The sequence below is a fragment of the Cannabis sativa genome, chromosome 6 (genome assembly GCF_029168945.1).
Source record: "Cannabis sativa cultivar Pink pepper isolate KNU-18-1 chromosome 6, ASM2916894v1, whole genome shotgun sequence".
In the NCBI taxonomy this organism is placed as follows: Eukaryota; Viridiplantae; Streptophyta; class Magnoliopsida; order Rosales; family Cannabaceae; genus Cannabis; species Cannabis sativa.
This window is the reverse complement of record NC_083606.1, coordinates 72,274,713-72,286,196: the sequence shown is the minus strand read 5'-3', so window position 1 is coordinate 72,286,196 and position 11,484 is coordinate 72,274,713. Positions and strand designations below refer to the sequence as shown.

At 30.3% G+C, this 11,484-nt stretch overlaps 1 protein-coding gene across 1 annotated transcript; it reads left to right on the top strand.

Moving 5' to 3' along the window:
- Positions 1-425: 425 nt before the first annotated feature.
- LOC133038933 (altered inheritance of mitochondria protein 3-like) lies at positions 426-5,992 on the top strand. Its single transcript, XM_061117597.1, has 5 exons — positions 426-991; positions 1,761-1,816; positions 3,834-4,212; positions 4,294-4,617; positions 4,864-5,992. The coding sequence occupies exons 4-5, from the start codon at positions 4,594-4,596 to the stop codon at positions 5,707-5,709; spliced, it is 870 nt and encodes a 289-aa protein (XP_060973580.1). The 5' UTR covers positions 426-991; positions 1,761-1,816; positions 3,834-4,212; positions 4,294-4,593; the 3' UTR covers positions 5,710-5,992.
- The last annotated feature ends 5,492 nt before the right edge of the window (positions 5,993-11,484 follow it).

The window sequence follows — 11,484 nt, the reverse complement described above, 5'->3', positions numbered from 1 at the left end:
ATAATAAGGGACTTTTCTCATATTTTTATGGAAGAAACCAATGGACAATCTTAGTCATGCCACTATTTATTTATTTTTCTCAATCTCATTGTTTGTCCAATGTGTACATACAGTGGCGACACTCGTTATTCAATTTTTTGGTTAAATTTTGTCGAGTTTTTTCAATATAAGCAGTTCGTCCTCCCTTATCTATACCATGAGAATAGAAGCACTGAATTTCTTCATACTCGTCATGCACAAAAATAGAAATATTACACAACAAGCGCCTTACTACCGAAACAGAAAATTAAAAACAATATGTTAAACAACAAGAAGACATTGACAAAGGTTTGATCAGTAGATTCAACTTCCACCAAGAAGCCAAACCATAAACTACCCAATTTTGTTTGAGATTCAGACTCTTGAGTCCAATTATATAACTTTGTTTTCGTGGGTTTCTTTCACGTAAAGAATTTCCCTTTGATGCCCATGATATTAATAATACATAATAAAATAATAATCAATATTCACTCGAGCATTATCAAAGTGCATATATCTATCAATTTCGTTCTGAACTGATACACAACCAACCTGGACTCGAAAGTCGAAGTGTCCTTTGGGTTTTTTTTTCCTTTTCTAATTTTGGATGCATGGGCGCGACTTTCTGGTCATTGGGCACGAGAATGTCGTGCCCCAATAGTTTCGAAATCCGAACGTTGCTTAGGCGGGAATTTTCCCGCTTATGCAGTTGGGCACGAAAGCATCGGCCCCGATGCTCTGACAAGGCGTGCCAATTGAGCAAATGGGCGCGACACCATCGGGCCCGATGCTCTGACGTGGCGTGCCAACTGAGTAGATGGGCACGACAAAGGGCACGACGAGGTCGGGCCGAAAATTTCCCCCTTGTAAGAATAAAACCAGATTCGAGGAGCATTCCATTTCAGTTCTTCTTCTTCTTCTGAAATCCCTACTCTCTAACGACACCGTCGGCTCAGTCCTTCCCAAATCGCAGGTGTGATGATTATTTATGTGTTTATTATGATTTGTGTCAAGAACTAAATTAGTTTTTCTTCATCTAATTTGGGGATTCGTTAAATTGTTCTTAAACTTAATCTGAATTGGGGATTTAGTTTATATTTAGGGTTTTCTCTGATTGGGTGAAAGTTAAGTTTTATTTCTATGTTCAATGGATTTAGTTTATATTTAATTTGTTCAAAAACATAATAAGAGTACTTAAATTTTTAATATGCATATGTATAGATAGAAAATCTATACCTGATGTTTTTATTTAGTTTTGATTTCAGTTTTGTTGATTAAAATTTCTCCAATTACATGTAAATTTATGAGAACTTTTTCTGGAATTTTTATAATTTTGCATAAGTTTCTTCTGATTTGAGATTATATTTTAGATTGACTTGTGTATGTGTGTCTATATATATTCAGTTTTATTTCTAAAGCATGTAATGAAAAATATGATATTTGCAATTTTATTTGAATTTTGCTTTAATAATTTGTTTAGGTATGAATGTGTTTGTTTTTTTTTTTTTGGTTGGATTGGGTCTTGGCTTTTTTAGTAAAGTCAAGAGAAAAGAAATGTGAATATATATATATATATATATGATGATGAGTTTTTGAATGTATATGAGTTTGATGTTTATTTAAAGCTATATAATTTTTTTTGTTAATTTGTTTATATTTTGTGTATTTGAATTTGTATATATATATGTTTGCTTAATATGTAAATATGTTACTAACTATTTTTGAAATGATTTTCTTTGTAGAAGTTAGTCTCTCTTTTCGGTGTTCTCTATCTTTGGAAAAAACTTGCATTTTAAAGGTTAGTATTGGTTATTTTTAATTATTAATATATATATATATATCTATTCTATATAAAGTGTGCCTATATAACTAAATTCTTGGTTTATGAGAAATTCATGGGTGTGACTTTTTATTTATATTTAATAAAATAATAAAATATTATTTATATATAATAAAATAATAAAATAAAAATTTAAACTGATATTTGATATTTGAACTGATATTATTTATATATATACAATATTATATATTGTTCTCATGTGATATTATTTAAACCATAAATTTACTATCCTATTTTGAATTTAATTAAAACCAATAAAATATATATACCTAATCTTGTACGTTCTCATTTTTTCTAATTTTTTTTATTAAAGTTAATTATTTTAAATAAATAAAAATTCATAATAAAAATCTAATTTCTAAATTTTCTCTATTACTATACTATTTTGAATTTAATTAACAACAATAAAATATATGTACGTATATTTTTCATTTTTTTAATATAAATTTTCTATATACATATATATTTATACAAAAAAAAAATAGAGATAAAAAATAGTATTGAAGAGATCCAAAAAATTTCACATAAGCTTCAAACACACTCTAAAAAAAAGTATCATTTATAATTCTATGTGTAACTAATTTATTTGTTTATTTGGATGATTTTAGTCTATATATCTCAAATTATACTTTTTAATTTTTATAATTCAGTTATAGCAAGTAAGAATATTTGGGTTGATGTAATCATAACAGTATATATTTATAGCTTTATTAGTTGAGCATGAATTGTCCATTTGATTTTGTTTTAAGTTTAGATTTTACAATTGTATTTGAATACTTAGCTATATATATGTGGATCTTGAGTTTATCGGGTTAATTTGTTGAAAATATATGTTTACTGATTTGCTCAAAATAAATATACATAAACACATATATTTTGTTGAATCCAAATATACATAAACACATATATTTTGTTGAATCTATAATGGAGTGCTATGAGATTGATGAGAGGCTTCAAGAGAAGAATGATATTAAGATAAATTTGGAGAGCATTGCTTTGTTATAATATTATTTGGAAGCTATCATATTTCTTGTTTTTATATTCTTTCTTTCATATATCCAGTTATATGTCTGCTACCCTTATTCTTTATAATTTTATTATTACCGGCTCGAGTTAAGTGTCCATAGTAAGTGTGTAGCATTATTATTTTTTAAATATATTTCAAGCTAATTTTCATTCTCCTCTTCTCTTTCTGCAAATTTTAAATTTGACTTTTCACTATTGATTTTTAAATAACCCCTCACACTAATTAAAATTAGTTTTTAAATCATTTTAAATTATATGATTATTTATTGAATCTTTCTTAATTAAATTATAGAACACATAACATAAAACTAAATATACGTGCGCCTTGCACGTAAGTTTCTTCTAGTATATATATATATACATGCATATTAGAAGAGTTTGAATATGTTAGATATTCATTTAGAGTAAAATAAGTTTTGTGACTAGTGATACTATGGTGAATATGCATGTTAGATGAGTTTGAATATCTTATATATTCATCTGTAATGAAGTAGGTTCTGTGAATACATGTACTGTAATCAGATAAGTAGTAATTATATGTATTGTGAAATGTTATTCTTGTAAATTATTTCTTTGTTTAAAATTTTCGGAAATGTCCAATAATTATAGATGTTATGCTACTCAAATTGTGCGATCGGATGGATGGAAATTATATGTATGTGAAATGTTATTTTGTTATTCTTGTAGATTGTTTTAATTGCTTTTTCTTTGTTTAGAATTTTCAAAAATGTTCAAGTATAGTTATTATGCAGTCCAAATTGTAATAAGAAAATAACCTCAAATTTGATTAGTCATGATGGATAGTGACCATTATATTTAGTTATATTATTCATTTTAAACATGTGTTATATGAATGGATATTTCATTTTGAAGTATCTTATTATTGTTTTTTAGTATAATATGTAATATATTTATAGTCACAATTTAATAAGATGGTATATTTTTTTAGTATAATGTCTGCAGATGTTGCTAGATACCATGGAGGTGATGGTGGGGGTGAGGACCCACCAGATCCTACTAGGATCCCCACTAAGTGTGAATCTGCTTCTGAAGATGAAGCTTTAGAAGCTGAAAATGAGATTTTTAATTCTTCGAGAAAGAGGAAACGTGGTTGTAATGTCCTTAATGACTTAGAGGATAGGAGGAAAAAATCTTCAGTGCCGCTACCTCTTGTGTGTGACATTCGTGCTGGTAAAATAGTTGGACTAGAGAGTGACGCTTTTTCTCGTTTGATTGGGAGAGAGATTGGAATTCACGTCCCAAGACATTATTGTAGTTGGGAAAATGTGCCAAGGATGCATCGTGACTCAGTCTTCAACAGACTTCGGGTAAAAAAAATTATATTAAATTTTTTTCTTACTTACAATTTTTAAGTTGCTAACTTGTTTCTTTTTTTCCTGTTAATCCAGTATTATTATGATATCGACAACAATGAACACTCTGAGATAATTACAAATATTGCATGTGCTGAAATAGCAGATATATATAAGAAACGAAAGTTGTTAAGGCATGTACATTTCAAAAAACACTATAAAAGTCCTGCAGATTTTGATAATGTTGTTGCCCACCCGCCTAGTGATCTTACTCCAGAGGAATGGCTTCCTATTTGTCAGATTTTCACTAGTCCGGAGTTTATTGCTCGTTATAAAATAAACGCAGAAAATAAAAAAATGATGCAATAATACCCTACAACACAAGGATCAAAATCTATGGCTAAGAGGCGTTTTGAAAAAGTAAGTTAGAATATTTATTTAATTAAGTTATTAATTGCACATTTTTCTTTTAATTTTTTCTTAATTTCTCTAAGAAGAATAAGGGTTATATTGAGACTTGAAATGATGTTCATACCTCAAAAAGAATAAATACATATGTTAATTAATTGGCTGCACAAAGATATGTAAGTAATTATTCATATGTTCTAAATAAAATGCTATTTTATGTATGTTTACAATGCTTTCTAACTTATATTCTAAAAATAGGACGAGTTGGTTTCAACTTATGAAAAACGAGCCAATACTCCCGACGTTGGACCTGTTGAGGAGATTGAAATGAGTGCACACAATGAAGTATTTGGTGAAAGGCATGATCATAATCGAGGAGTGGGGAGAAAATTAAAGGGAAAATCTTCATCGCGACGCACACAACTTTCTCATACTCAAGATATGCCTATGGATCCCAGAGTGGAGCGTCAACTTGAAAAGTTGACAAGAACAATGTTGTGGATGTCTCAAAGGTTGGGACCTAATGTTCGTCTACCTACTGAAGAGGAGCTGTTTGGAATGCCAATGCCTCTAACACAGACGTTTCAACCTCAAATGTCTGGAGATGGGTTTGCTTCATCTTCACAGCCTGGGAATTTCCAATATCACCAAGCGCAACAGTGTCCTATTCCATTTATGTATCCTTTGTCATCACCTCAGCAAATGTCCCCTTTTCCTTGGTTGTCATCGCCGATGTCGCAGTTGCAGGTAAATTATATGCAACATACACCGCAAATGCATCAAACTCAACATATGCAACAACAACCACTGCAAATGTATCAACAACCCTTTATGCACCAGATGCCATCGATGCAGCAGACACCACAGATGCAGCACACACCACAGATACAGCAGCAGCCTTCCATGCAACACACACCACAGATGCCACAACAACCTCCCATGCAACACACACCACAGATGCAGCAACAGACACCACAAATGCACCAAATGCATTTGATGCAACAGATGCCACATTTGCAACAGATGCCTTCTATGCAGCAGACACCTCATATGCAGCAGATGCCTTCGATACCATCGATGCATCACATGCCACCAACGTCTTAGATGCAACAATCGTCATCGATGCCATCAATGCAATAGATGCCCCACACACAGTAGCTGTACTACCCGCAAATGCCAAAAGTATTGCAGTAGCCTTACTATCCACAAATGCCGCAAATTCCACAACAGCAGTCTTGAGAGAATGGTGATGATGATGAGGAGGAGTCCACACAATTGGGATTATAGTATTGTTATTTGTGACTATATAAATATTGTTTATTTGAACACTTATTTTAGTTGTTGTATGAATGTGACAATATATAAGTATTGTTTATTTGAACACTTATTTTAGTTATTGTCTTTAATTATTTAAATGCTTATTGTAGTTTGGATTTCTAATTTATATAGTAGAAAACATCTTTATAAATTAATTTTTATTGGTTGTTGATAATTATATTTTAAATATAAATATAAATAAATTTTAAATTACAAAATTATTTTTTAAAAAAGAAATAAAAACCTTTGGGTATGATAATGTCGTGCCGTGCCTTATAGCATGGCTGATAGTGTTTACGATTTAAATGGGCACTACATGTGTCGTGCTATTAGATCAATCAATTGGTACAATATTATTTATGGCGTCCGTAACGTTTTTAGGCACGACCAAAAGAGCATGATAAGTCGTGCTAACATATCCATGAACACTAAAAATTAAATTTGTTGGCACTAATTTAATCGTGACATGCGAATAGCATTTTTTTTTTCCTTGTAGTGAATATTATATGTTTAATACAACAATGTTATATATTAACATATTGCAATATTTTCATTTTTGGATAAATTTCATCAAGATTAGATGAATATGCACATTGTTACTAAATATATTGAAGTGTCTTCTTGAGGTAATAAAGTAGGGCTTTTCCATCACTAAAGAGGTTCTTCAAAGCATCAACAAAGAAAACAAAATCTCCAGGTATGAAATATACAATAGTCCTCTAAATTAAATTAAGTTAACTTCTCTAAAAATAAATAAATAAAATTAAGTAAACTTATTGTTTTTATTAATATTATTTTGTGCTTATTAATTTGACAGATTTAGGTTAGGATTAATTTATAATAGCAACCCTATATTATTATATAGTTTTTACATCATATACTGAAATTTTTAACTTTTTAGCTCTCTACTGTAGAGTAGAATATTTTTCAAAAATACTGTATAAAGTTTTATATTGTCTACTGTATTAAATTTTCACTGTTGTACTACTGTCGTTTTTTAGTTTTGTTCTATTGTTGTTTTAATTATTCTTTTTGGTTGTTTTACAGTTATTTTATATAAAAAAAAAATAGTATTTTTATAAAAAATTCTGTGTGACAATAAAATTATAAATTTTTACCTAAAATTCAATATTGTTGTAAATACCTCTATTATTATTATTATTATTTGGATGGGTTGAATTGCTGTATATGGTTTAAATTGATTGTGTTACTGTTTTATTTTTTATTTTTTTAAAGTGTTATTCAAATATTAAAGCCCATAATTTATTAGGCCTTTGTAGATAGTTGGGTTGGCCCATTCTAACCCTTATATACTTGGGGAAAGTATATTACAAAATTACCATGAGTTTTGCTATTTATTTATAAATATTGTTTACAGAATTGTAACATATATAAACTTTTTTTTTATTGAGAAAAGGTTACAAACTTATAAATATTAGTTAGAAAAATTTATAATATAGTAAAAAAAAAGGATTATTTCAAAAATACATAAAAATAACAAAAAAATTATAAAAATACGGTTGTACAGAATTTTAAATATTTTTATGGATTATAAGATTTTATTTACATAAAATATGATTTTTTTGATATATTTTTATGCTGTACTCTTGTTATTTGTTGTTATTTTGTTTGTTATTTGTATATTATTATTTTTATATTTTTTTTTTGTTATTTTCATGTAGTTTCTTGTTGTTTTTGTGTTATTTTTATGAACACCATAAAAATGTAAAAGAAAAAAAAAAAAAATCTTTGAACGTAAAAAGTATAATAAATTTACAAAAAATAGCAATTTATGTAAATTTTTTGTCCTCCCCCAAACCAAAAAAAAAAGATTCCATATTCTTTTCAAAATCTTAGGTACTTTTGAAATTTTTCTTAAAAAATACTATTATTATAAGAATGTCCATTTATATATATTTTTAACTCTCAACCCAACCCATTTACTTTTATTTCAGTACATTCTAAATTGCTCAAGCAAAATATATGTATGAGTTTAGTTGATTTATGAATTAGTAATAAAACTAAATTTTAAACATCTTCACATATTTCAACAGGAAGTGGAAGTGGGTTTACATAGTTGCAAAATGAAAGGATCAAACATGATGGTGAGGATTGTTGTGGCAACATGGATATGTTGTTGGAGTATGCTCTCTTTAACAGCTAATCTTATAGCAGAATAACTTTCAACATTAATTTCAAAGATATCAGCGTCGGATCATACCAAATTTTCATGCAATCTCTTTGAAGAGAATTCTCTTGGAAAATTGAGAGCCATGCTATACCATTGTTGTGCACAAAATCTGCAGCGGTCAGGACTGACCCTGAGTTGAAATGGAATATAGGCAACTCTTATTATAAAGATAAATGATATTTTTAAAAATTATTTTAAAAATATGTATAGTTTTTAAAAGATATTTTTTTTATTTAGGCCCCTAAATGAGTGGACCCTAGATGCGGGTCTAGCCCGCCTATATGTCTAGGATCGGCCCTGGCAGCGGTCAAAGACAAACAATTTGTAGAGGAAATTATACTCTATACCTTTTTTATATTGTCCTTTTTTATTTTTACCATCTTTTTTAAAGTCTATTATTTTTACTTCTTTTTTAAACATTGTACCAATTTTACCCCTGTCACTTCAAGATACTCTCCATGTGACTCTCTTATGTCAAAATATTTTGGGTACAATACATATAAAAAGAAGTATGTTTCAATTAAATATAAAATTAAAGGTAAACTTTATTAATTGATTAATAAAAGTAGTCTTTGTCAACTTACTCCCAATTTGTATGTGTGAGACTTAACAATCAAAGTGTTGCCATAACATTTACAATATCCGCTTTTAACTCGTATGTTGTTGCCTATCAAGTAGACGCAAAAAGGCGTTGCTACTTCTTTAAAGAAGCTCCTCCAAATTCAAAATCTTTACTTTTCAAACAATGTACTAAAAAAGTTGAAGTTAATCTCAAAACAAATTATGATGTTTTAGGAAACAGAGAAAACACTAATTTAGGATTCAAGTCATTAGACAGCTCTCTCCGAGCATTATTAAGAGGGTTGATAGCGCGAATCTTACAGACTAACTTCCCCGAAATCTTCTAGTTGTTACTAAATGCATGGTTGCAGAAACTATGCAAGATCGAAATATATTCAACAAAAATTTGAATGGAAAGGATTTGAAATCGATTTTTTTCTAAGAGCTGATATTATTACCTATGAGAATAGATAAGAAGATCGATGGAAAATTCAAAAATCTAGAGATGGAAAAATAATTCCTCCAAGTCAATTGCAGAAAGAAGATTATAAATTTCATGACTATGTGTCAACAGTTGAAGAAGTGAAAAAGGAGATGGCATTCTTCTTGAATTCTGCCACAAAAATGAGTGAAGAAAGATTTGAACAAGGAGATACTATTAATTAATACTATTAATACTAATGAAGAACTTATCCAAGAGTACTAGCTATGTAGCTCAAAATTGTATGCAATTTGAAGTATTGTTTTTGTTTCAGTCATATCCTCCCACCTAGTATATCATATTTATAATAATGTTTTAATGTGATTATGAGACACTTATATTGAGTGATATAATTATAACTGTATTATCGTAAACACTATGCATCCACAGTGTAAACCAATAACACAACCCAAACAAAAGTCTCGACCCAACCCAAAAACTAAAACCTAAACCTAGGTATAGTTTTCTTCTTCCTTACTAAGCTTGAATGTTCAAGAAAATCACAAACGCAGGCAGCTCTGCTAGGGTTTCACATGCACACACACACACACATTCAATCACAGAGAGATAGAGAAATAGCCAAAAGAAAAATGCAAGAAAAGAAAGACACAACCAGATTTTACAAGGTTCACCAAAAATCCATATTACATCGTTGGTGATCTTGCCTCAGAGATGCTCAGAGTATGCACTATCAAAAATGGTGGAGTTACAACTGGTCTAATCTTTCAATCCATATTTCGAATGCCAGGATCCACAAATCTTTCAACTTTTTCTCTTTTCTTACTTCTTTTTTCACTTGTGTTTCCCTTTCTAATTTCTCTACACTACTATAGAAAGGGCTTTTAGAGACGGTTTTGGCAAAATTCGTAATTCATATCCACTTAAGTAAAAGAAGAATTCTCTTGACAATTACACCAAGTAAATTTTGGTCTAGAAAAACTCATATTCATGAAACTACACTCATCTAAAGCACTTTAGAAGTTATGTATAAGATAGGACAATCTCACACTCGCCCTTCTTTTTCATGAGCATATAAAATTTTATTTAAATCACCACCACACAACAAAGAATATTGAAAAGAGTTCCCAACACTACTACAAAATAGCTTATTCCCGTCAGTTTTCAAAACGGTTTTTTTAGAAAACCTTCGCTAATAAAGTTAAATGACTGTTTAAAACTGTAGGATTTTACTGCTTTAACCCTACACCAACAAAGATTAAATATCAGTCTCAAGGTCAGAAATGACCTTTCCTAGTCCAAGTAAAAAACTTAGACTAAACGGCACCGTTTAAACCCCCACGACACCAATCTTGATGTCGTATTGAACCTTTGGTTCAAAGACTCAGTAGAAGAGTCTAGAACCCTAAACACTCAGACACAACTCACACACAGCCTCACAAACTCGAAACCCTAGCAGAGCAAGTTCTCTTTGAGAACTTGCTCGATTCTAGCTCTGAAACCCAGATCCATACCCACACACAAACACAGATTAGATTAGATGAGTAAAAGATGAAAAATAAGGAGAGAAAACACCGGAATTTGTTTCAGAGTTCACCCAAATCTGGGCTACGTCTCTGTCAAGCTCTTCTCATAGATAGAAGCTTGATATCCATTATCACAAGGTTGATTTACAAACTTTTAGAGCTTCCTGTCACAGAAATCGACCAGGTAAACTCGATTCCTCTCTTTACAGTTTATATTTTGTTGTTTTCTTTAGATTTGTTCTCGATCTAACTCTCTACTTTGTTTTTCTTGTGCATGTACGACCTCCTTCGAGCTTCTCACCATGAGAACTGGTTTCTCATGTTTTGATCTTGGAGCAGAAGACTAAATCTAGGGTTTATCTCTTTTCTTTCTCTCTTTCTTTTTCTGATCTGATTTTCTGGCTTAGATCTTAGGGTTATTTGCTTTGATTTGTTCTTTTATAGTGTAGTAGAGTCGGTTGATCAAGGTCTTAGAAGTTAGTTACAATTTCAGTTGTAACTAACTACTAAGTCTTGATCCACTAGAGGCGAAGCCACCCTAGGATTTCGCCTCTAGTGGATCGAGTCAACTTGTTTGTTTCTGTTTTTACTTTGTTGATGTGGATATTTGTATAAGGGATTGGTTATAAGTGGAATTTACTCAACAATTTCCACCTGAATTCCTCTTATCACCAGTCCTGATGCTTGATTTGTTTATCTCTGAGAGTCTTAGCTTGATAGGTCCTACTTTTAGTCTCCTGAGTCGATTCTTAACAAGTTCATACAATGTGTGAACTTGTTAAGAGTCACAATCTTAGTTCCCATGTCTGCTGGGTTATCCTCAGTAGGCACCTTCTCAATATCTA